Source organism: Amblyomma maculatum, chromosome 10, assembly GCF_055883805.1.
Source record: "Amblyomma maculatum isolate TAMU_Amacu chromosome 10, ASM5588380v1, whole genome shotgun sequence".
In the NCBI taxonomy this organism is placed as follows: Eukaryota; Metazoa; Arthropoda; class Arachnida; order Ixodida; family Ixodidae; genus Amblyomma; species Amblyomma maculatum.
The window spans coordinates 7,828,106-7,854,717 of NC_139353.1; the positions used below are offsets into that span (position 1 = coordinate 7,828,106).

Consider the following 26,612-nt stretch of genomic DNA (forward strand, 5'->3'; position numbering starts at 1 on the left):
CTATGAGTGAAAGGAAAGGTAGACTACGTTTATACCCGCTTTGAATTAAATTGTCCGCTTCTGCATATTTGTGTTGTCGGGTATGGCATGTCCTTTGCTTCAGTTTATTAGCAGACTTGGTTGCAGGAATGTGTGTGCACTTTAATTATAAATACAAGAGAACAAATTTCCACTCAAAATTCAACTGTTTAGTGATGTTCGACTGTACACCAATTTGCACATGATATAAATGGCACCTGCAGGTATCAGGTGCCTAGGAACTAGTGAACGACAAAATCAAGACCAATGGGACAAAAGCAGATAACTCCTTCTGAAAGCACATTTATTTGGGCCTGCCCTTGGAGCTGGGCTGCCATGACAGAGCACTCTTTTCCTTTCTTTCGCTGCACTGAAAGAAGTGAGGAGATGGAAGGCACAGCCCAGCTGCTGCCTCCTTGAAGTAGCGCCAGAGAGAAGAAGAGAGTTCAGCGCACAGTTTGGACAATGTCATCGATCTTCAGAATGCTGCGTACTGTCTCGGCTGCCAGCGTGATGGCGCTCATTGACACCAGAAGTGGTTGCACCACGTTCTCCTCCAGGATGTTGGTTACAGAGCCCTGCATTGTTCAAGAGCCAAACTTGCACACTGCATGGGGAGCATCATCTTGTTAACAAGAACTTCCAGGAATAAAAGTGAAACTGAAGTCCCAGTTCATCTTCCATAGACAACTGTACATTTTTCCCCCTTTATAGTAGACTTTTTCGGTAAAAATCGGTTATAGTAAAGTGCGCTCGGCCGCAGCGACGACTCCACGATACAACAGCGTTGCCCATGCACTAAGAATCGCGAGGAAAAATAACACCGAGTGTTCATTTAAGTGGCTTTACCACTAGGCTGAGCAGCGCCCAGGAGAGGCCTTGGAGCTGTGAGGGAAAGCACACAAACTTAGTGTGTCATTCCTTTGAACACAATGAACTGCAACTACCCTGGCATGCTTGTTGCGCAAAAGCTCCTGTTCTCAGGTTAACTTCAGATACAACATCTCTGCATGCAGAGGTATGACTGATAAATAAGATAGAGCTCCTACTTGAAGTGCAATTACTGAAACAGTCCAACCACACAGGCATCAGAAACCATGCGCAGCAGATCACCATAAAACTCAGAAGTGTCCTAAGGCAAAATGGCAAGAGATCATCATGTGTGTGTGGTGGACACTGCAATGTCACTGCACTATGATGACTGTATCGAAAATAAAAACGATGTTCCTTAAAGGACTACAGACACCAAATTTTGGTGGATTTTCCTTCTTGTTAATGATGCATAAGTTATTACTGTATATCAATCCGAATGCAGTTCTTGCTTAAAACCACTAAATAATTTACAAGTGAAATTTTTTTTTGTCACCAGTTCCGGTTTTGTTAGCATGAAAAAACAGCGATATAATCGCTCATTCTTCACTTGTCTTGAATCCTGTTCTTGAGGCAAGCTGGCTTTATAATTTTAGTGAATTCCAATACAGTAAAACCTCGTTGATCCGGATTGCAAGGGACCGGCAAAAATGTCAGCCAAATTCCGGATTATCCAATTTACCATGAAAACAACAGAAAAATGCACTGCGCATATACATACCTTTATTTCACGAAAAAAAACTGCGTTATTTTGGTTTGCTTCGTCGCCGGTATCTGCGCACAGACTCACTGTCACGAGCTGTGACACAGAATTCCTCGAGTACAGCGAGGGCATCAGTGGCTTCCTGCACTGTACGACACCGCGATGGCTGGTCGTGACAGTCATCATCAGAAAAGTCATTTTCATCGCCGTCAAGCACTTCGGATATATCATCGTCAGTTAGCATGCCAGAAACAGCAACACCATAATTCCTCGAGTACAGCGAGGGCATCAGCGGCCTCCTGCACTGTATGACACCGCGATGGCTAGTTGTGACGGTCATCACCAGAAAAGTCATTTTCATCGCCGTCAAGCACTTCGGATACGATATCGTCAGTTAGCATGCCAGAAACAGCAATACCATCGTCTATTGCAATGCAGTCGGCAAGCTGGACATCGGGAGAAAGGAGAAACTCCAACCGGCTCTCATCCACTTCGTCGTCCATTCTTTCAGTGCCTTCTAGAGTGGCCTCGGGAGGTAAATCACGGTCACCATGGTGGACAAACCCGCTGTGTCGGAAGGAGTTCACTATTACCTCCGTCGACATGCTGCTCCACACATGCACTAAAATATGGATCACGCTGAGGAGGCTCAAGTCGTATTCTTGACCTGCCTCTTTGCAGAGCAGCAGCCATTCCATGACATGTCGTCGGTACTTGGTTTTGACATGTTGAATGATGCCCTGATCCAGTGGCTGCAGAGCAGCCATTGTATTTGGAGGCAGAAATAAGAGTTCGATGCACTGCAGCTCAGTCACCCTAGTCTGTGCGCTGCAGTTATCTACCACGAACGAAACCTTGCGGTTTTTGGCAGAGAAGCGGCGGTCGAGCTACTGCATTTAAGCTTGCAAAATGTCAGACTTCATCCAGGCTTTTTTGTTAGATTTATAGTCCACAGGCAGACGGCGAATGTTTTTGAAGCACCTCTGTTGTTTTGCCTTCCCAATTACTAGAAGTGGTAGGCGCTCTGTCCCCAACATGTTTGTGGCTAGAAGCACAGTGACCCTTTCTTTGCTTTCTTGCCTCCAACGCATGGGTCACCCTTGAATGTGATCGTCTTGTCCGGCAAGGCCTTGAAAAAAAAGGGCTGTTTCGTCGGCATTAAAGATATCTGTTGGTTCTTAGCGAGCCAGGTATTGGGGAAGCTCGGTCGTCTTCCAATCGGTTATGCAACGCTCATCCACCGCTGCCTTTTCTCCGCACACGTTTCTAAAGGTCAACCCATGCCTTTCTTTAACGCGCGAACCTTTCAGACGCACTGAAAGAGTATGTTCATTTTGACTGCATATCTTGCAGCCTGCTGAAGAATTGAAGCTGTCCATTACGCATATCTGCGATCCATCGCAGCAGTGCTGTCTCCAGTTCCGGGTGTGCTGCTGTCTTCAGCCTTTTTCTTGTTCCAGTGAATTGCCACTGTCAAATGCTTCCGGAAATTTTTGTTTTGTTCTTTATGTAGACGCTTAACGTGCTCCTTTTCACTCCATACTTTTTCATTACCTCTTGCTGAGAAACACCTTCGCCGACCTTCTTCAGTATCTTCACCTTTCCAAATCATTTGCCGCTTCGCTGAGGTGGCGGCTGCCATAACCATGGAGCGTGACTGCAGTGATAATGCACCAGCACAGGTGACAAACGCAATGGGCACCTGTTCGCACGCAACGTGGGCTGACACACTGACACAAAATTAAGAAAGCAAAAAAGTAAAGCTGTCCCGTCGTTTTCCGTAGCGTTCAGTAGATTACTGGATGCTTCCCAGTGTGATGATGACGATGATTGGTAGTGTTTACTTTCTTTGCAGCAAGCTCACTTTTCACGCCGTTGCTCGCCTTGTTCCTGTTTGTCGGACTCTCCGCGGCTTCTCCGTCGCTCGGCAAGGGGTTGTCGAACCTCTGGGTCGCCGAGCTCTTTCGAAGTTGTCCTTAACAAGCTTTTAACACCATAGAACTACACATATTTTTTATGAAACCACACAGCAAGTACGAGTTAACGAGATCCAGATAAATGAGGTTTTACTGTACACAGCAATGATTATATATTGCTCTATTTTTATCCCTCGCATGACCAAGACTTGACTGTGACGTTACAACCATCACTCGGCTGTTGAAACCGAAACTCTATAATAAATTACTCAGTAGTCGTAGGTAATGTCCTAGGCATCATTACAAATGATAAAACACGAACCGAAAAATTAGGTGTCTATAGTCCTTTAACCTACAAGTAGTTTTCGCCTCATTAACAGGGTGTTACCCTCCACAGCGAGTGCTCAGCATTACCTTGCGCGCATTGATGCCTGCATCGCGCTCGGCCAGGGCATGCCGGTTGTGCAGCTCTGTGACCGTGGCAATCGAGGGCAGGCCCGCATTCTCAGCCAGTGTGTAGCAATGATTATATATTGCGCTATTTTGATCCCTAGCATGACCAAGACTTGAGTGTGACGTCACAACCATCACTCGGCTGTTGAAACCGAAACTCTATAATAAATTACTCAGCAGTCGTAGGTAATGTCCTAGGCATCATTACAAATGATAAAACACGAACCGAAAAATGAGGTGTCTATAGTCCTTTAGCCTACAAGTAGTTTTTGCCTCATTAACAGGGTGTTACCCTCCACAGTGAGTGTTCAGCATTACCTTGCGCACATTGATGCCCGCATCGCGCTCCCCCAGGGCATGCCGGTTGCGCAGCTCCGTGACCGTGGCAATCGGGTGCAGGCCCGCATTCTCAGCCAGTGTGTAGGGCACCACCTCGAAGGCCTCAGCAAATGCCTGCACACAGTAGGCCTCGAGACCCCGCAAGGTGCGCGCCCGCTCTCCAAGCCGCAGGGACACCTCCATTTCTGGGGCCCCACCACCTGCTATCAGTGCCCTGCAGAGACAGGGGATAGAAGTTCGCACTTGCTGTTGCCTGTTGCACCATTAAGGGTGGAAACAGCACTGTTGTCCAGTTAAACTTGGGCAAGTACCTCTGTTATGAGGGCGAACTTTCAATGAGTGACACTGAAGATCAGCCAGGGGCTTAGTAACACCAGCTGCAGCATTTTATTACAGGATGACTCATCATATAAAAGCAGAACTCATCATGTAAAAGCAGGGCACTACTATGCATGCACCAACGACGGCACCTTTAGAATTTATGGGGAACACTACTAACCTAAAAGTAGCAGCACCATGCAACCCAAGGGTTAGTAGGGTCAACCAACAGGGCAGCGTCCCCCAATGTGAAGGCTACCTGCCCACTCGTAGGCGTCTTTATTGCTTTTCTTTTCTGCAAGTTCGTATATGCAGGTTCGACTGCAGCTAGTTCTGCACATTTGCTACAACTGCCATAGAAAGCAGCTTGCTTACTACCCCGGCATGAGAGAACAATTTTAGCACTTGCCTGCGTTTGATGAGGCAGCGCACGACGCAGAGGGCATCGTGCAGTGAACGCTCGGCCTCCTCCAGCACCAGCTTGTTGGAGCCACGCACTAGGATGGAGACTGTGCGGCCGGGGTTGGCCACGCCAGTCACCCGCACAAATTTTGTGCTGCCCGTGGTCACCTCCTCGACCAGCTCAGCCGAGCCGAGAGCATCCACCGCGAAGTGGTCGAGCGAGGCGATGGGCCGGCAGCCCAGGCTGCGGCACACAAATTCAATATCCTCCCGCTCAATGTCCTTGACCACCAGGATCTTCATCTTGGCCAGGAAGTGCAGGGCCAGGTCACTGAGGGCATCTCGCAGAATAGACTTCTGCACCAGCAGCACATTGCAACCAGTCTTCTTGATCTGCTTGACGATGTTGAGGATGTAGGCCCGTTCCTCGCGCAGCACCCGGTCCATGGCTGCATAGTCACTCACTATCACCTGGTGGTCCATCTGTGTACAGGTAAAGATAAAGACTTTGTGTAAGCCTAGCTATACACCCACCGCATAGCAATTAACCCTTTCGCTGTCACGAACATACCGTTACGTTTTCGTGACCCCCCCCATGTGTCACCGACGTACCGGTACATTCTCTATCGTGCGTTCAAAATTCCGCGCCTGAGAGCGATGCTGGCGTGCTTGAACAGGCGGCGCCACCTATCAAATCTTTCTACAAGTTCTTATTTTTGCCCCGCGTTGTGTTGGTACGTATATACTGAAGAGTGTAGAGCGACTGCGTCCACCCCCGCCACCTTTTGTGATTAGGGGCGCGCGCTAAGCGATCATGCGGCGCGAGTCCCGTGGCGTGTGCGTGTGGTTAAGGGTTCAAGGGTTGTTCTGCCATCCTGCACAGGTTTGCAAGTTTTTATTTTTATTCTGTTGGTGTGTCTGTTACGATGCGTCACGTTCAGGGGCTCGCGCTGTTGCCTCTCCAATAGGTGGACACATGACTCGATTGCTGCTTTCGCTCTCTTTTGCTGCGCCCTTGCTTGCAGCTAGCAGCAGCAAAGGAGGTTTTAGCCTCTTTCCATCTTCCTCTGTCATCTTGATTTTACAACGTGCCATTTCTCTCCGTTGTACGGGCCACTGAATGTGCACGGTTACTTTCAGATTGATGACCGCACGGGACCTTCGACAGTGGACTGGAGCGATGGCTTTTTTTTATTATAAATACGATTTGAGCTTGAATTCGGACTCTCACGAAGTACCGAACAGTTTTTGTTTTATGTTATCCTCATTTATTTAATTTATAATCAGGCTGATAAAGATGGTGTTAACACCCGCAGAACACAGAAATGTGCATATTTTGTTGACTATATTATTTGTATCGCAATCATATAAAAAATAAATCGCTATGCTCGTTCCTTGATATGCTGGTTCCAGGCGTGCGTCACGGCCAGAAACACTCAACAGCGAAAGGGTTAATCCTGTCTTATTCTGTGGCCACCTCAATACCACCTGCAAATTAATAATATTGTTTTACAGTTGCCTGCAAGGCATACAAGCTCCACGCTTTCACGTCCAACGCCACCCCACGCCAGGCGTCGAACAGTGCCAGTATGTACCGGTGCTGGTTCATTCCCCCTTCTTGCGCCAACAAGCTTAGTCATAGAATTTCGCACGCAACGCAAGGAGAGCAGCTAACATTCACCCTGGCCACATGGTCCTCTGGTTGTTCTAAAATCAGTAGGCAGCTTCCAGCTTGGACACTGGACAGCATGCGGCCCACGAGCTGCCGACTAGGATGCGAGCTCGCATGCTGAAAAACCATTTAAAAAGTCGGCCGCCACTAACAGCACCTCCTCCCATTGGAAGCCTAATGCTGATGCTAATGAGGCAGGAACTGCGAATTTAGGCTGAAATTTGCCGGATCCACAAATACAGTGGAACCTGGATATAACGAAGTTGGCAAAAGTTTGCAATTTTTCGTTACATGCAGGTTTTGTATGAAGGCTCGCACAAATGATGCAGAAACGAAACCGAAAGGCTTCAGATATCAGTGAAGGTGAACTCACCCTTCAGGCATTTATTTTACAGTAAAAAACTGCGTAATCCCTGCTTGTTTCCGCGCGAGCGAAGGCACAACATGGCGCTCAAATGAAGCTAAATCATGTAATGCTCCTTCGTCGTCCCGCGAGCCGACGAAACGGCGCAATACATCGATTGCATTCACTTCCTTCGCGGTCCGCACCTTACACAGATCTGGCTTGCAGAAACCATCATCACAAACATGCACACTTTCGGCAAGTGCCTCATCATTAATTTCTTCCGCAGCTAGGGGCGGCGTTGTCGGCAAACAAAAAGAAAAAAGTCGCTCAGGTCGACGTCGTCGGGGACACCACCTTTGCTGCGTAGCTCATCCCACGCTTCGGCCACATCGGATGAAGCTGAAGTCTCTTCTTCCTCGTCGTCGGCACCATCTTGTGCGTTTTTTGCAATCACTGCCTTCATAAAGCACTTCTTAATAACTTCTGCCACGAGTTCTTGCCAGGAGGCAGCAAGCATTTCAACTGACTAATAAATATCGATCTTCAGCTCCCGTTCCAGACGGATGTTCAGAAGAAGCTTCTGTATCAGTCAGCACCGGTAACAGCATTTAAAACTGTTGATTATTCCTTTTTCTAGCGGCTGTATTAGTGATGTGCAATTAGCCGGGAAGTAGTGCAGTTCGATGTGAAACAGCTGCAGGCCTTCAACATGGTGCGCAGCGCAACTGTCCAGAAGTAGGCAAACTTGACGGCCTTACCACTTGACACCCTGGTTGAAGTCTTTCAGCCATTTAGAAAATATTGCCCAAGCCATCCACGCTTTAGTGTTCGCCGTGTATTTCACAAGCATACGCTTCGTCGCCTTGAAGCACCTGGGACGGGCACTTTTTCCCACAACTAGCGGGACTCGCTTGTCAGTGCCATCGAGGTTGGTGCACAGCAGAACTGTTACGCGGAGTTTGCTCTGCTTTCCGCCGCGGCAGTCATCTCTTTTAAGTGCTAGCGTGTGGCCCGGAAGCATCTGATAAAAGAGAGCAATCTCGTCGGCATTATAGATTTCAGCCGCTTCGAAGCGACTCAGTATTCCAGGAAGCATGTCAGCCACCCACGAAGCAACAGCATCGCTGTCTACACAGGCAGATTCGCCGCAGATAACTTTCCCGATGACATTGTGCCGGCTCTTGAAACCTTGTAGCCACCCATTGCTTGCATTGAAGTCATCATGGCCCAAGATGCACGCAAAACCCTTCACCTCTGTTGTAATATCGCTCCACTTATGGGCACATTCCTGGCTCGCATGTTCAAAAACCATGTGAACACTGCCTTGTCCACATCATTATATGTTGAGTTTCAATCTTTTCTTAGCTTTTGTTCCCGACTCCACTGCACTTCTAATCTTCTCTTCCGCACTCAAAATTGTTGACAGGGTGCTCGCTAGGATGTTGAAAGAGCGGCGAAGTTTTTCTTCTTGCCCGCGGAGACCGCATTTAAAATGGCAAGTATGTCTTGAAATGACAAAACTTTTCGTTTTCCGGCCATTGAACTCGTCAAGACGAACTGACACCACAGATACAAGTGGAGCCCCATGAATACAGGCAGAAAGGCTGGTCTAGCACTTCCGAAACATGTAGGGCGAACCAACACCGCAAATCCGCAGACACACGAGACGTGCACAAGACGCAGAACAGACAGGATGGCGAATGCACAATGTGCGCAAAAATTGCATGTGCTACATGCACGTACAGTACCTAAAAAGAAATCAACTGCAGCCACTAATGTCACCTGGTGTTGCATTACACAACCAACGCCTGAGGAGGCTGCTGCATTAGCCACGGAGCGGCGTTAGAAGGTAATACTATCATCATCATCATCATCATCACCAATTTGCTTAAATTCTGTGATTACAGGCGTTCATGTAGCTGCTGGCTTCTTAGAGCTCTAATGCTCACTAAATTAATGCATTTCTTCAGCCAAATTTTCAGTAAAAGCTCGAAAAATAATGACTGATCAGCTTTGAGAGTTCATTACATCAAGGTTGACAGCCGCAATGCCTTCGTTACATAGAGGTCAACATTGGCTTCAATGGGTGTGGCATTGGGGAATTTAAAAACTTAGTTAAATTCAGGAATTCGTTATAGAGGTTTGTTACAGCCAGGTTCAACTGTAATAGAAGGCGGAAATATGACAATAAAATCAGAAAAAAAAAAACAACCTCATATTATATGCGGGTTTACAGTCCACCATATCTGTTTCTCCCCTAGCGGAGAGTTCAAAGCAAAGTCAACAGGAGAACAACTCACGTCTGTCTTTGGAGGGGAGATGCAGAACTGGATAAGCCCAACCTTGGCCTTCTCCACTCGATGGGGACCCCCACTGCTGGCCAGCTTTTGTGTGAACACCAGGCCATCCACTAGCTCAGTGTCCTCCACCGTGCCCCTGAAACAAGTACATACCCAACTGCAGGCCACCACACACTGACCCAATTCTTTCACGCGGATACACAGCGAAACATGCTATTGGGTGCAACCAAAGAAGGAGAATATTAAAATTTCCCGTCAAAGGTGCATTACTGTTCCACTGCCCCAATAAGGTAAAAAATATGATGCCTGCTTCATGAAAACTCCGCCATAGTTTTGGAGCAGACATACTTATTGCAACCACAAAATGCGCCAATAAATTGTGATGCTATGTGGTGTCAAAACTCGAACCAAACCACCTTTGCAGGCTGATGTGTTCGAAACTGATTGTTCCCCGGAGGGCGCAGTGGGGTTAGCGGAGCTTCTTCCAAGCTCACCCCCTGAGGAAGCTGGACGCCAGGCCAGGGGTCAACTTGCACCCATTTTTACCGATGGGTGTGCAAATATTCGAAATTTACGTATTGAATATGCTTGTTATTTGAAATACTGATATACTGTAAAAGCCTGCATATATTACGAGGTTCCCGCCCCATTTTATCATACCAGATTCTGGCTTGCATTAGATGTAGACACAAACAAATTTCAGCCTAAATTCACAGTTCTGGCCTTGTTCATCAGCATCAGGCATCCAGCCAGGGGAGGGACTATCTAGCAGTGCTGTCGGCTTATTGCTTCTATGGTTTTGGTTTCACCACGCTGACCCCGCGATCTTTGCGACCAAGGTGCCCCCAATGCACATGCAACCGAAAGGAAGTCGATCGCACCTCGCACGATATAGCAATGAGGGAAAGGTTCACTCGGCATGCTGCACGGATCGCACTCATGGCCCTCTCCAGCAATGCTGGCCACGCTTTACAGCCAAATCACGGAAGCTTGACTAGCATTCCCGAGGAGCGAGTCAGTCGCTTCTTCGAAACATGAGGGATACCGAATGCGGTATGACAAGATGTTTCATTGCGAAAGCAATACTACTCTAGGTTTCGAGCCTTCTGCGTAGGGCAGCCGGTAGCCACGTCTTACCCACGTGACGCTGTGACATCACACCCCACTTAACACTAGGGCGTGGGCTGGCAGGAGCTGCCAACGTGGGTCTCTCGTCTCACATGGGACGGTTATGTCAGAATCAGCCTGCTAGGAACCTGGCATTCACGTTACCCTTATAGGCCACTAAGGCACGTTCATACGGCTTGGTTAAAGCAGGAATTTATATGTGGGCTGAGGAAGAAGAAAAAGAGAAGAACGCTCGGTCACCCGCAGCTAATGCTTTCGCTCAATATTTGGTTCATCAGCGTTGAACCCTTGTAATTTTTTAGCAAGCGACTTTCGGCAAATGACGCACCGGACACAGACGACCGCGAAAGCATTGAATCCGAGAACACTTACGAGGCTGTCGCGTGCCTTTGAGGGTTGCCGTGCCATGTCCAAGCTGGAAGCGGCCTACTAGTTTTAGAAGAAACCGAGGACCCTTTGGCTTTCATGACTGCCTGGGCGAATGTGAGCTGCGCTTTTTAGTGTGTGTGTGAAATTCTCCGATCTAGCGTGTCGGCGCGAGAAGGAGAGTGAACCAGCACTGGCACATGAAGGCGCGTAGCACTATACTTGACACCTGGTGCGGGTTAGCGGTGGACGCAAAAGCAGAGAGCGCGCACGGCTTGCGGGGCAACTGCAAAATATAGTGCAAATAAATACTTTTACTAATTTTTCCTCGCTCGCGTTGTATGCAGATATTGTATTTACTCACATATAACCCACACCAAAATGTGAAAAAAGGTTCAAAAGTGGGGGTTCAAATGGAAACCCTGAAGCTGGCCTGGGAAATGAACATTGCATGCAGTATCGTGCAAGCCGTGGATGGCTTCAGCATTTTATGACATGACATGGATTTTTGATGCAACGGTGAACAACAAACAATGTGCCAGCAGCTTCCTGATGTTTACAAAGAAAAGGTGTTGAGCTTTCACCGATATGTTATCGGACTTCGGAAGGGGCACAGCTATTCGCCGTCTCAGGTGGGGAATGCCGACCAGACTACAGTGTAGTTTGAGATGCTGATGGACAAGAGTATGGGGGAAAAAAAAAAAAAAGAGGGGTGGAGGGGGGTCAAAATCAGCCTGCTGACCAGAAATGCCAAGCTGCGCTGCAGTGATGTTATGTGCTCTAGCTGATGGGACGAAACTGTGCATTTTATGTAATATTCAAGCACAAGATGCTACCTAGCACATCACTGGCCCCAGAAATCGTGCGTGCGGAAGAAAATTCCTGGATAAACACAGTGGCCTAGTCAGTGACTGGATCCAAGTAATCTGGGAACAAAGACTAGGTGCCTTGCTGACACGCCAGTCAATGCTCGTGCTGGATTCCTTCAAGACCACTGCAATGATATGGTGAAAGCTCGCCGGGTAGTCGACGTCAGCCAACGTGTCTAAAGAAGGTAATGTCAGGAATACTGACGAGGTACCAGCTATCAGAGGTGTACAGTGCGGATGAAACCAGAATTTTTTATCAAATGCTACTAAATCGGACTCTAGCACTAAAAGGGGATTGCTGTCACGGCGAGAAGCAGAGCAAGCTGCGGATCACAGCTCTTCTCTGTGTAAACATGGATGTCACCGACAAACGGGTGCCGCTTGTGATTGGCAAAAGTAAGAAGCCGCAATGTTTTAAGAATGCTTGGAAGCTGGAAGTTTAGTACACTTCGAACAAGAAGGCATGAATGTCCCGCGACATCTTGTGTGACTGGCTCCGGGCATTTAATAAGGAATTAAAGCGTGACGGCTGCAGTGTTTGCCCCTTGATGGACAACTGTACCGCCCATCACGTCGATGACGTGGAGCTGAAAAATGCTGAGCTGCGGTTTTTCCCGCCGAAATGTACTCTGATTCAGCAGCTAAACCAGGGAATAATAAACGGTGTGAAGTGCGCATATAGTCGTCGGTTGATCGACAAGATACTGCTCAATCTCCGCTTGAAACGCCCCACCAAAGTGGACATTTTTCAAGCTTTGAAGATGTTTGCTGCATCCTGGAAGGCGACGTCAAAGAACGTGACTCAGAACTGTTTCTGGAAGGCCGGGTTTGAGAACGTTGCAGCTAGAGTGAGTGCCCCTGAAGAATGCGACAGTGCCAAGGCCAATGAAGGAGCTATGCTCGCTGCCCATGCACTTGGACACTGCAAGGGAGACAATCAGGCTAGCATCGAAGCATAGAGATGCCTGGAAAGTGGCGGGGCCGTTCTTGACGGTGCCGCTTTGGAAGGCTTCCTCTACATCGACAATTGCGTTGTTGCTACCGAGGAAGTGACGGACGGACGACTCCATCGTGCAAGACGTGCGGGGAAACACGCAGGAGGACCCAGGCTGTGACACTAACGCCGAAGATGCCGAAGCCTCAAGCAACCATGAAGCACTTGACACATTTGACATGCTGCGGCGCTATGAGACTTTAACAGGACAGCAAGAAGCGATGCAATCCCTGTGGGCCTATGAACGCAGTGCGAGGCCATCTCTGACAGCTAAGCAGATGCAAAAGGTCATGCACTACTTTCAGAGGAAATAAAAATGAAGTCCTTGCAACTGGCAAGTGCTTTGGTAATGTTTCTGCATGCTAGGCACGAATTTCGATACAACAAAATTTCATTATAACGAAGTAAACTACCGATTTTTACGACTTCGTTATATTGAGGTTTAACTGTGTGTGTATATTATATATATATATATTTTACAGACCAGATATTCTAAGGTGTTTCTTTCGCTTATTCATATTTGATTGGTGTTTCAACATTTCAACATTTGCACATCCCTAGTCAAAACAATTTTTCAAACCGGATAGACTGACTGCAGATTCTCTTCTTGCCCATCAATATACTTGCCACATATCAGAACACTTGCAGGAAAGATCACCGTGGAAACTCAGAAGTGTCCTAAGGCGTAATCTGCAAGAACTCATCACGTATGTGGCACAAGTGCACACAGCTACAAGGATCCTCTCCATAAATGCTAGCGAGTTTTGACAATAAAATAAGCAGCGATCACACCTGCTCCACCCACCTTCATGAACATTCTGCCTATTCATGACGACACAATACTATTGCTTAAAAACTTCCGATGCTTCTACCTCGTTTCATTCTATTAGAATCACAAGCGGCGGAAGTCAGGCACTCATTTTTTAACGATAACGTTTCATTAAATACAGTACAAGCTCGATGATATGTATCCCGCACGGCAGCAACACAATTCGGATGAACGAGAACAAAATCGCATGCATTTGCAGCGCCTGGCCATAGCTTGCTACTCGTGGCGAGTACAGCACGACTGGCAATGGTGACGTTGCCGACATGTTGCAAGCTGCTCATAGCCTACATGTACAGCATGTCAACGATGCGTGGGCAGCGAGTACAGTGAAACCTCGTTATAATGAACAGCTAAAAAATTGGAAAATAGTTCACTCTATCCATAATTCGTAATATAAAATTGCGTAGAAAATACATGTAAGAACAGCAAAATTCAATCAGAGAAGGCACAGCAACTCGGAGGGTGCCTTCTTGGGTAACGTCCATTTATTTACGCGCAAAGAACTGCGTTATCGCGGCCTGCTTTTTTGTGTTGATCGCGTTCCATATCACGCCCTGTTTCACAGTTTGCAAACGCTCAACAAGGGCAAATTCACTGCTCTCAATAGCACTGTAGTGGTGGTGCAGTAAATCCAATGCAGCAAGCGCTTCTTGAGAAGTCGGAATGTTCTCGTTTGCACGGTCAACCTGAGCTTCGCCTGCGGCATGTTCAGAAACTTCCACAGCGATTTCGGTGTCCGTCAGTACAGCCGTGGTCGCCGCGATGTCACCGCCTACGAAGTCCTCTACAGTCATTGTTGCGGGTATGTCACCAACAAAACTCGTTCCAGGCTCAGCGAGCTCGCGGAGCTCTGCTTCTGCTTCGTCCCCATCGTCACTTGATGCACGGGTCTCTGCTGGAACAAAACCTGCGTGCCGAAAGCAGTTGGCAATCGTTTCGCCTTTCACGCTGTCCCATGCCACTTTAATGCTCCCAGCAAGTCGACCTTCAAGTCCAAGAAGCTTCACGAGAAGAGTGTCAATCAGTCTCCTCTTGTAAACTGCCTGTATCTTGAGCTTGGTTTTTAACGTCAGTGCTACTCTTTTTTTCACGTTCACCGCCATCACACCACTACGCACCACACTTCACACGACCTACGCAGCCTCTGCCGAACTCTATGATGGCCACGCCACTACAAACACTAAAACCAAAAAACGCGAATGGCGCAAAAACCAAAAAGGCAAGTCGTTTCCTTCCTCCTTGCAAAAAGGCAAAAAACAACATTCGATCGTGCCGCTGCCGCCACTGCTGAAGCGGCGCTGTCAGCGATTGTGAGATGCGAACGATTTCTTATGGCCTCTGAGATCACCCCTGCGCACCTGTTTGTGTGTGCGGAGGAGGCCATAGAATTCTTTGGCTGTTAACTTCCAATGCCGTCGTGGCATCTGTGGCGCTGTCAGTGCCTGCAAGGTAATCCTGAATGTTTGCTGCGCCGCACAACACATATGTAGCGCAACGAAGCCTGCCCCCTGCTATTAAAGTGAGGTAGTGCTTGGCGTCGCGAAGTTCGTAATATCCATTTTATGCCAAACCGCGTTCGCTATAGGAAGTTAAAAATACATGTGCTTGACAAAAATATTTCGAAAGAGTTCACTATATTCAATTTCGCTATATTCAATACAGTTGAATCCCGCCACAACGAATACCGCCACAACGAAATTTCCGCGACAACGAATAATTTTTTATTCCCCGCGAGTATCCTATAAGAATTAATGGCCTAAATTTCTCTGCACAACGAACCATTTTTGCAGAGCGTTTCCGCTTCAACGAAATTTTCGCGTTCAAAATCGAAACCGAAACTAGTTTTATTGGCGAGAAGTCCAAGTCAAATCCAAAGCCACATTAAGCATGAAATCACGTGATTGCAGTTCTGCCATTTTGGCTTTGTGTCGTGGTCGCGTTGTTCACTCGCTGCCTTTCTCTTCGACAACGACGAGTTTTCATCCGCAGGACACGATGGCAACGCAAGTGAAAAAACGCAAAACTCTTTCCCTCGAGCAAAAAGCTCAAATAATCGCCCAAGCAGAAAGCGGAAGGAAGAAAGCGGCAATTGCTGAAGACTTCGGAATTCCTGCAAGTTCGCTGTCAACGATTCTAGGCAATAAGGACAGCGTGAGAATGGCACTTGCTTCAGGCACATCCTCGAAGCACAAAAAGGTGACGCGGCCCCTCCATGAAGAGTTGGACAAAGCAGTGCATGCGTGGTTTGTGGAAGCACGAGCCAGCAACGTCCCCCTGTCCGGAAGCATCGTCCAGCAGAAAGCCTTGAACTATGCATGCCTACTTGGCATTGATGATTTTAAAGCCAGCATTGGCTGGCTAAACCGTTTCAAGGCCCGCCATAACATCGTTGGAAAAGTGTTGTGCGGCGAGTCAATGTCAGCAGACGTGGACGGAGCAGCTGCTTGGAAGGCGAGTAACATGGCCGGAATTTTAAGCAACTTCGCGCCTGCAGACATTTACAACGCCGACGAGACCGGGCTATTCTACGAGATGTTGCCGGCTAGGACGCTCGACTTCAAGGGGCAGCGCTGTCACGGCGGCAAACACAGCAAAAAACGCATCACAGTGCTGCTTTGCACAAACATGGATGGCTCGGACAAGCGTCCGCCGTTAGTCATAGGCAAAAGTGCCAAGCCGCGCTGTTTTAAGGGAATTCGTAGCCTACCTGTGCAGTACAAGGCGAACAACAAGTCATGGATGACCCGCGCTATTTTCACCGAGTGGATGATGGCATTCGACCGCGACATGAAGCGGCAGGGCCGTAAAGTTTGCTTGCTTTTGGACAATTGTTCAGCGCATCACTCCGACGAAGTCAAGCTCACTAACACGGAGCTGAGGTTTTTCCCTCCCAATTGCACGTCTGTCTTACAGCCTCTCGATCAGGGCGTGATTCTTAGCCTGAAGCGCGCTTACCGCGGGAGGTTAATTCAGCGGCTGCTTTTTAACACTGAAACCGGCCGAGACACGAAGGTGGACTTGTACGTGGCACTGCAGATTATGTCTGCTGCCTGGAGCACACTGGGGCGCTCAGTAATTGTGAACTGTTTCAGGCACGCCGGATTTGCCGAAGGTCGACCCGTACACTCTGCTGGCCTAACACCAGGCGTTACAGACGACGACGAAGAGGCGTCACCGGCTCCGGGGATCGCGGCCGCCTGGAAAACGCTGGGAGAAATAGGAACCGTGCCGCCTAATCTCGAGCTCGACGAATACATCGGCGCTGACGCTTGTGTTGTTGTTCACGAAGATGTGAGTGATGAGCAGATCATAAAAGCTGCCCGGAATGATAAGGACTCTTCCGATGAAGAAGACCACGACGTACAGGAAGCGCCGGCTGCGGCAACCGCCGTACAGGTGATGGACGCTTTTGATGTCATCAGGAATTTCGTTGCTGTCCGAGACGACGATGTTGCAATGGGTTTGCTGACCGAGTGCGAAAATCGCGTGACGGCGTTGCTCGCCGTGAAGCGTAAGCAAACCAAGCTTACAGATTTTTGGCATTAAACGCCTTTGCTGCTGCTTGGGCAATTCTTTCTGCGTTTCACGTCAAATTTTTGCGATAACGAAGTTCCGCGAGAACGAATTTTTTTTCGTGCACCGTGAATTTCGTTATAGCGGGATTCAACTGTAATTCATTATATGCGTGTTCGTTATATTGAGGTTTGACTGTATACTCAAAACGTGGTAGCAACTCGGCACACACGCATCATCTCCAGTGGTGTAGGAGTGCATTGAAAACCTGCAATTTTTGCCCATTTCACTTATTACACTTCGACAGAAAATTTTATCAGCCTGGTAACTGATATTCTTCCATATTACAATGATAGTTTTGTTTACTACTTCTATGACAAGTTAGAAGAGTAATTCACAACTGCAGAGGAAATGAATTGTTGATACAGACTGCAATTTCTTCACCTCAATACAGCATATTCTGGGGTGCTCATACACGTGCAAAGACATAATAAGTTAATAACCTTTCCGGACCACTCGATTACAAACAGTGGACCTTTATCATCCTTAAAAAAATGAGAGAGAGCCCGGAGGTCCTGTATATTCCTGTGCAAGTGAAGGTCCTCCAACTTACCCTAGCATGCGAATGACTTTGATGTCTCGCAGGTCCACATTGGTGTCCTTGGCTGGGTCCACCACACGCAGCACCGCATCCACGGCAATGGGTGCCAGCTGGGACGAGTGCTGGGACACCACCTTCGAGTTTAGGGCGGTGGTGGCGCTCTTGAGCAGGGACTCCCGGTCAGCCAGATCCAGTGGGTGGGACATGTCCGTCAACACATCTACTGCCATGCCTGCCGCCGACTGAAATGACTCCGAGATGGCGGTGGGATGGATGCCTGCAAAAGCACAATGACAACACACGCTGCAGGTGTTCTCCAAGGCAGACAGCCGAGAAGCTTTGCACAGGCTAGGCTCGCCACACATCAGAACGCTTGCACTACAGATCAGTGAAGGTCAGATGTGTCCTAAGGCTTATCATCAAGCTTCATCATGTGCGTGGCAAGCACAGTCGCTAATGCAGCTTGACACTGCTTTTATCTCAAAAATGTCAGGCAAAGGGCAGAGTTCTAGACGTACAAACGGAGAACAATTCCTTCAGGACCGCTTAAAGGAGCAGGGCATGAAAACTTGTTGGACATACTGGATATCAAAAGTGCCATCTTAAGCTAACTGAAATGGCCTTGCAGCAAGACAACTGGGTAACTAGTCATGTGTGCAGCTGAGTATGACTGGTCACAGTGCTCTCTCCAGTGTGCCTCAAATGGTACTGTGGCCTCCTCTGTCCCATTTACGCAGCGAAGTCTGAACACATACGTGTGGCCAAGTGTGGTGGTGTGTAGGCCAAATAACTCGCAGCACGTCCACAATCTACAGTGCAATAAGCCGTACAGCCTGTATACTAACTTTGAAATAGGCAAACTCTACTACAATGAGGTTTAAAACTCCCTGGTGCTCATTAAACCAATAAGTCAAATCTTACTACAACGAACTACAGTAGTTCCTCGATAATTCGAACTCGGTTAATTCGAAATCCCGGATAATTCGAAGGTTTTCTGCGGTCCCGTATTTTCCAATGTAAATTTGGCCGGATAATTCGAACAGGCGGCCTGCGCCAGCCCGGTTAATTCGAAAATTTGGACTGCTATGCGGCAATGCCTGATCCATGTTTCGCCGCAAACCCGGCGAAACGACGGCCCTACGAAGCCGCGAGGCAAAGCCACATAGTAATGGTGATGATTTATAGGCGAAGCGCCCCAGCCGGAGCACTCTCTGCACAAAAATCGGTCCACAGTGTGCCTCGCGCACCGCCGAAACACGCGCCTGCAGAGGAGAAGACGTGCTTCACTGCAACACGGCGGGCATACCGGTTTATCACGTGACCTCGCCCCCACTCCATCCCTTGGCGTGCTTCGCCCACTCTTCCCCCGTGTCTCCGACGCTGCAAGTACGCCACCACCACCGCCGCGCCGGTCTCGCCTGCGCCATTTCTTTGTGTTGTGCGCTGTGGTTAGGGGTCGGCTACTGTGCCGTTTTTTTGGGCGGGACTGTGCAGAAGTGCTAGCTTTGTGACCGTAGCAGTGCAGAAATCCCAAAGTACAAGACTTTAACGCTGCAGCAGAAGTTCTGCTTGATCCAGGAAGCAGGCAAGAGCGCTTGTTCGAAGACAGAGTTGGCCAAAAGGCATGGCGTGCCCCTCTCGACGTTGTCCACAATATTGAGCAACAAGTCAAAAATACTAGAGGCTTACGGCAAGACCTATTCTTCGAAGCGGTCACGAGTGTGGGCTCCCACGTATCAAGATGAGGAAGCTGCTCTGCTTCGCTGGCTGCAGAAAGCAAACGCTGCCCACCTTCCCGTCAATGGAACGCTACTGCAGGAGAAGGCCAACGACCTAGCTCTACAACTTGGGCACGAGGAATTTAAGTGCAGCAATGGATGGTTTTGCCGTTTTAAAGAACGCAATAATTTAACCTTTCTCACCGTCTGTGGTGAGAGCGGCAGCACTAACGAGAGCGTTGTCGAGGATTGGAGAAACCACACATTGGCGCCGCTGCTTAGCGAGTACGGTGCAGACGACGTTTACAACCTTGACGAGGCTGCACTTTTTTATAAGATGCTGCCAACAAAAACATTCGCAGTGAAGAACACCGCCATCAAGGGTAGGAAACAGGCCAAGGACAGGATTACTGTGCTGTTCGGCGCAAACATGTGCGGTAAACACAAGCTGCCGCTACTGCCACAAGCTGCCACGTTCCTGTAACGAATTTTTTTGCCTAAGTCTTATTTCTTGGTGTGTTCGGTTAATTCGAAAACCCGCTTAATTCGAAGATTTCTCGCGGTCCCGATGACTTCGAATTAACGAGGTTGTACTGTACAGTGTCAAAAACTTTCTCCCGCAATGAAGCATTTCATATTCCCCAGCAAACCACTTTTGCAGTGAGCAGAAGCAGCTGACTTTCTTTTTATGTTTTTGCACACCCAAATATGCCCATATCTTATTCAGTTTCACCAAAAATTGCTGCCGAAATCGATTTGCAATTTCAATAGGTGCTGCCGACACTCCCTGCAGAACCAAATTTAATGCCGAAGGATGACTGCACAAGGCCGCGATCAGTGCACAGCTGCCCGCGACAGTTTTACCATTGACACGAGAGCTTGAAAAACGTGCTTGTGAACCACACACGTTGGCACGATAGCTTGCAGCTTTTTCACTCATGTCACTGCCGAAGGCATAATGAACACCAGCTGTGCCTTCCCTTTAATGCAAAGTTACAGTATAAATAAATACCTGCAAAGCTGCACCCAGTTTTTCCAAAAAAAATTTTTTAAATCTTCGTAAGGGCGGCAACCAACCATTCCCCAACATACGTGCAAATAGCCTTCAAAAATGTGAGCACAAAGGAACCTCCAGATGCCACCCATGGCTTATGAGTCCACCATGAGCAGTGCTGGCAAAAGAATTCTGCTCAAATGCCACTTATTCGGTGAGATGTAGCATGTTTACTGCTCGCACATCGGTTCCCCCATGCTCAGACCTGCAATGATTTCACAAATTTCGCATTTCGATGTTCACACAAGAGCGATTTTGGAAGCAATGTGCCTTCTTAGCACATCAACACCTGACTGACCCGTCTTTAGCGTTGGCAGTTCTTGCGCAGAAAAGTTTCTGTAATGATTTCATTCGTTCACAAACTCATGGCCATATCCAAAGATGCTTGAAGTGTAATTTAACAAGAACATTGGGCAGCATCAGTTTCAGAAACCATGAGGAAATTTCCCTAGTTATGTGCCACCTGGCGGCACAGTTGGGGTGAACCGTTGGGAGACATTTGACCTCGGCAGTGTTTTGCCAGGCTCATGGCAATTCATTGCAAAATAGTGGACGGGGCTTTGCTACAGTTGGGGAAGTACTTTTCGTCACAGAGGCTCCAGTAAGATTCCAAAAGCCTGTTTTATTGTTTGCAAGCAAACCGCTATTTTCAAAATCACCGACTTTTCCAGGTTTTCCATGATTATTTCAGCTCAAAATCCCTGACGAGTGAAGAAACTCTAAAATGTAGCTGCTGATAATACTGTGCATAGATGAATAATTCACAACAAAAAGCTATTAATCCTATCCTGCAATTTACAATAGTTAAAAGGCTGTCAATAGTGTTAATGGTCGTTAAGAGAGTCGAAAGTTTATTGAAAATTAAGAGGGGGGGGAGGGGACAGGGGGGCACGGGTTTTAAACTGGTATAAAAATGGGCGAAAAATCTATTTTGAGAAAAATGCATTTTCAGAATGTTTGTACCTTCGAATACTAGCCTTCAAAATATCAACCTGAATTCGGTCGGGAAATACGATAAAATCGACTTTTAAAACGCGACGGGAGCCTCGAAATGGCCGCCGAAAAGGGGTGAAAATTGTTCAAACTTCCCGAACACACCGTGGGTGAAGCAGCCGGCTGGCCACCGCCATCTTGGGCTTGTTTTGAAGCTTATTTCTTTGCATACATTTTGCGCCATCTCCAAATGACGTCGCTCAAGCAGAATGATCGCCATCGTGGGTCTTCCCAAAAGGTGAAACGCCTTTTAGAAAACTGACTTGCCATTTTGTTAGCTTTATTTTTTAACGTTCGCCACCGCAGCTGTTGCTTCGCGCGTTTCTGATGTGCTTTCGAGATTGTATTAATCGTTCTCGCGACCAGCACTGGTCTTTAGACGTAGCCTTATCAAGAGTATTAATAACGAATGCGCCTAGCGAGTGCGCGTCGAAGAGCGAGTACGGCGGCACGTTGCCAGGGTTGCATCCGAAGCAGCGTGTTCTCGGCCAGCTGCAGCACATCTAGCGGCATATAATCGTTTGCAAGCGGTTCAGAGGCATCCAAGAAAGCATCGATGAATGCCCTGTTCAGCTGATAATCATGGTCGCGTCACTTCAAACGACAGGTGAGCCTGAAATCGCGCCGTTGCCTGTGCTCCTCAGCCGTTCCGCGGACGGCTTCGTTTTTTTAGCAGACTGCCTAAGAAATCGCGTCTCTGTGCTCAAGGAACGTGGAAGTTCTAGCTTTAGCTCCAACAAGGGACCCTGCGTGCAGCCCTGCATCCACTGTACAGCAAAGTTTCATTCTGGAAAATTAGCGAATATGCCGCCATATTTTTTTAGCTTTAAACGTCGCGCAAATTTATTAATATGGCATTACTGTTTTATCGTAGATTTTGAGTATTTGTTTGCCTTGAGGGGCACTACCACAGGCATATGAAATGGTAAATGAAGCTTCTCACGCTGGTTCTAGTGGCGGTATATGGGCTTTGTGGCAAGCTTCTGCCAGTATTTGGAGAGGGTACTGTTATATGCTTAGTATTATATAGGGCAAACCGGCAAATGTATTAATACGCGCCTGCGCCAACATAACACTTCTTTGAATAGTGCTCCCTCATCCAATTTGGCCCTTCATTATAGAGACTGTCATTTGAATAAACCGAGTGGGTCAAATGTGATTAGTAGGAAAAAATGCCTACCGCTTTTTAACAAAACCAAGATTAAGTTTAGACACAAAGATCAAATGACTAGAGAACTGTCAGAGTCATATCACATCCATAAGAACAGTGACACGTGCGTGAGCTCACCATCTGTAAGCATCCAAGATTGTGAGATTTTATATCTGGATAACTGTGAGATTTTATATCTGGATAACTAGGAAAAATCTGTGAAGCGCATGTGCCTTTGGTTGTCTTCTGCGAGTGTTTAATCTGTGTTCTTCGAATAAACGTTCAGCTGATAGTAGCGCCTGTCCTAGTCATTACTCTCTCGTTGTTGTTCTTCGTCGCAGCGCTCGTAATTTGCAATCATGCTTAGTATAAGTCGAACCCGGTTATATCGAATTTTGGTTATATCGAACTCACGAAATATCCCGTTGAAAATCCCATGTAAAAGTATAGGAAAGCCGTGTCATATATCGAACTCAATTTCACCGGTCGTTCGATATATCGAACTTCGCGCCACGCACTGGAAAGTGTGCCTTCCCCAAAGACGATCGCATCACCCTTGGCCGTTTGCCGCGTGACGTTTTCAAGCCATGCGCGGAAGGAATGAGAGGGGACAGTTCGGCGACGGGCAGCGCCGCGCCCATTCCCCAAATGCGCGCGCATCTGCAGTTGTCGTTTCCCGCGCGCCAGCACATGACGTTTGCAAGCCATGTGTGTGGGTGTGCCCATTCTTTTGCCGAGCTCTCTCTCCTTCAACACGCGCAACGCATGCGCCAAGCCAGCTCAGCCCATTTTCAGACATTTCAGACAGCCATCGGACGCTTTCTCCAGTGTGTGTTGCAAACCCTTTGCGTGCGGCGGCGCGGCGGCTGACGTGGTTACGGCGCCTGCGGATTTTAAGAAGCTTAAGAAGCGGCAGCTCTCTTTTTTTCTTTTTTTTTTTCGAGAGTCATCCTTTCCGTGCTGTACGCGCGACGTAGCTTAAGATATGGCGGCTGCGGACGTTTAGAAGCGGCAGGTTTTATTTATTATTATTTTTTTTCGGGGATGTTTATTAATTTTTTCTTTAATCGTTTATCCTTGCATGTATGAATCGGCGAAAGCACGCAGTCAGCTGCTGCGATCACAACGCCCGTCCCAAGCGCGGCGTGATAAATCGAACCAGGCTTGTGTAATCAAGCCATCACGAGCACTCTGCCAAGTTCGCTCCCCGCCACCGCAGGAGCTATCAAAAGATAACCACACGCCCTGACGTTATCGCCGCGCAGCATCTTGGCACGCTGCTAATGAGCTGTGGATGAGACGACCGAAATGGACTGACGCGCCATCGACATGCAAGCGAAAATGCTCGCGATTTCTGCCGCGCGGCGACACGGAAACCTTGTTTTGAGCTGCCGCGGTGCTCGAGCGGCGAGAGGGACGCAGTTTCAACAAGTTTGAAAATTTTCGCTCTGTCGCTGCCGCTCGTCGCTGAGATCGCTCAGTCGCTTGCATGTGAGCGATCTGGCCTTAACGCATTTTTTTTTTTTTTCATATTCTCGTGTGCAAAAGTGGAGGGTGGGTTCATTATGCGAGTGGGTTACGGTATCGTTTTTTTTGCATCGTAAGTGCCGTCACAAGCTAATTTCTGTATATAGAATTATCGATATATTGAACTATTTCGCGATCCCCTTCGAGTTCGATATATCCGGGTTAGACTGTATAGCCTTTCTCATAAAGAACAAAGCCTTACAACGATTCCATTTATATTGCCATAACTGCAGTGTACCAAAGCTTAAGGCTGTCTCAAATTGCAAATGCGTTTTTCTCAGCGCTGTTTCTGGACACTGCACTCAACCTTACTGGACTTTTCTTCCACATTCTCATTGAATGACAATGACAAATTTAGTATCACTACAATCATATTGAAAAGATCAGGGGTTGATCTAATATTTATATCACTTTATCAAGATTTTGCAATTACCATTACAATAATATTGGCAAGTTCAAATTTTTTGCTGATTTCCTAATGGCACGCACTACCTTGGCCATGGGTAATGATGGTTGCTTCAGTTTTAGTTGGCATATTCAAAATCCGAACAGTTTTGGAAATGGGAAGAGCATGTCATTTTTGGTCAGAAATATCACAGTGAGGCTACTGATCCTTCAAGTTATAAGTAGTTAAACTTCAAATGCCGTTTTCTCAGCTTCATAAATTTGGTCAAACTCTACAGCCTTATGCAGGGTTTTGATGTTCACACAATTAACTCTGGTATTATTTTCTTCTGAGAGAAATGAGATACCCCATGACATTTTTAAATTTTTAGTTTAGACAATGGATAAATAACACCTTGAGATTAGCTTAATGAGTTCCAGTGTCAAATAAAGCAGCTTTTAGTACCCCTGTCAAGCGTGCAAATAAAGTGCACTTAGGGGGAGTGTCATTGTCATTTACAAAAAGGGCACTCCACCGCTGCTAAACTGTGCAGCGTAAGTGCACTTGCTAAAGTGCGCACTCTGGTCGGAGTGCGTTCGCTAAACAGACTTTGAGGGCTGAGCGCGTAGCCTCGCAGCAGAAATTCCTTCAGTCACAAAATATATGATGTACAGTTGAACCCCTCTATAACGAAAGCCCTCAAGAACGAAATTCTCGCGACAACAAAAAATTCTGGCGCTCCCGGCGAACTCCCATAGGGTTCAATGCATTTGTCCCCTCTCAACAGCGAAGGGTTTTCAAAAAGCAGTCCCGCATTAACGAAAGTTTGAGGTAGTGATCTGCAACATTTTTTCGGCACATCAGCCAGTCGGGAACATAGAATGGGCGAAACTGCAGCAGCACACTCATCCGACAAGTCGAGCCCGTTCATTTCACCTGCCGACAAGCACCGGCGCAGCCATTTTTGTTTACTTTCGGTTGGTTCGGTAATGATGATGATGATAGCAAAGTATATATATATATATTTTTTTTTGACCGCTGAAAGCGGCTTTTTGCTAGCCTGTCTGTTGGCCGCTACGCATGTATGTGACGTTTCACGCCACGTGACGACACCGCCGGCCAACCGGGGAAGAGCAAGGAACCTCCTTTTTTTTTCTTTTCGTTAGTGCGCCGACAACGCGACCACGCTATCTCGCCGATCTCGCCATCCGCCTTGTGCCGCTCACGACTTGCCTGTGTACAGCGTTTTTTTTTTTTTTTTTTTTTTACTGTCGGAAACATGCCGCCTCCTGTAAAGAAGCGCAAGTTTTTGACGCTGCAGGAAAAGGCTGCAATTATCGCTGAAGCTGAAAAAGGCAGGAAGAAGACTGATATTGCGGAGGAGTTCGGTATCCCTTGCAGCTCGCTTTCTACGATTCTGAAATAAAGGAATGGCATCATGGCGGCACTCCAGAACGGCGCGCGCGCTCAGAACAAGACTTTGGCAGCGCCGGTCTACGAAGACGTGGACAAAGCCGTATTTCAGTGGTTCCTGGACAAGAGAGCGAACAGGGTGCCTTTGTCCGGAAGCATCCTGCAGCAAAAGGCGATTGACTACGCGTGCATTCTGGGGCACGACAACTTTAAGGCGAGTGCCGGATAGCTAAGTCGATTTAAAGCGCGGCACTGCATCGTCGCCAAAGTGTTGTTGGGGGAGTGTGCGAGCGTAGACGCTGAAGCAGCATCTTCCTGGATGGAGAAAAGTTACGAAGGCATAATGGACGAGTACGAGCCCTCTGAAATTTATAATGCGGACGAAACGGGCTTCTTCTATGAAATGTTGCCTTCAAAAACGCTAGACCTGAAAGGAAAAAAATGCCATGGCGGCAAGCTGAGCAAAAAGCGGGTCACCATTCTTTTATGCTCAAACATGGATGGATCTGACAAGCGTCCCCTCCTCGTGATCGGCCGCAGCAAGACTCCACGGTGTTTTAAACGTAACCGAAAGCTTCCGGTCCAGTACACTGCAAACCAAAAAGCGTGGATGACGCGCGCAATATTCACAAGCTGGCTGGAAGCCTTTGATACGGACATGCGAAAGCAGGGCAGATCTGTCTGCCTTTTTTTGGACAACTGCAGTGCGCACCACATTGAAGATGTTGCCCTGAC

The 26,612-nt window shown here is 47.8% G+C and overlaps 1 protein-coding gene across 1 annotated transcript in view; it reads right to left on the bottom strand.

The window, feature by feature from the left end:
• Positions 1-305: 305 nt before the first annotated feature.
• The window catches only part of CCT4 (chaperonin containing TCP1 subunit 4), a 39,583-nt gene continuing 13,276 nt past the window's right edge, over positions 306-26,612 (bottom strand). Inside the window, exons 5-9 of the mRNA XM_084581902.1 lie at positions 17,650-17,914; positions 9,338-9,473; positions 5,027-5,502; positions 4,279-4,513; positions 306-596 (exon numbers count right to left, since the gene is read on the bottom strand). Coding sequence (XP_084438028.1) covers positions 465-596; positions 4,279-4,513; positions 5,027-5,502; positions 9,338-9,473; positions 17,650-17,914 — 1,244 coding nt within the window. The 3' untranslated portion in view covers positions 306-464. The remainder of the gene's footprint in view (positions 597-4,278; positions 4,514-5,026; positions 5,503-9,337; positions 9,474-17,649; positions 17,915-26,612) is intronic.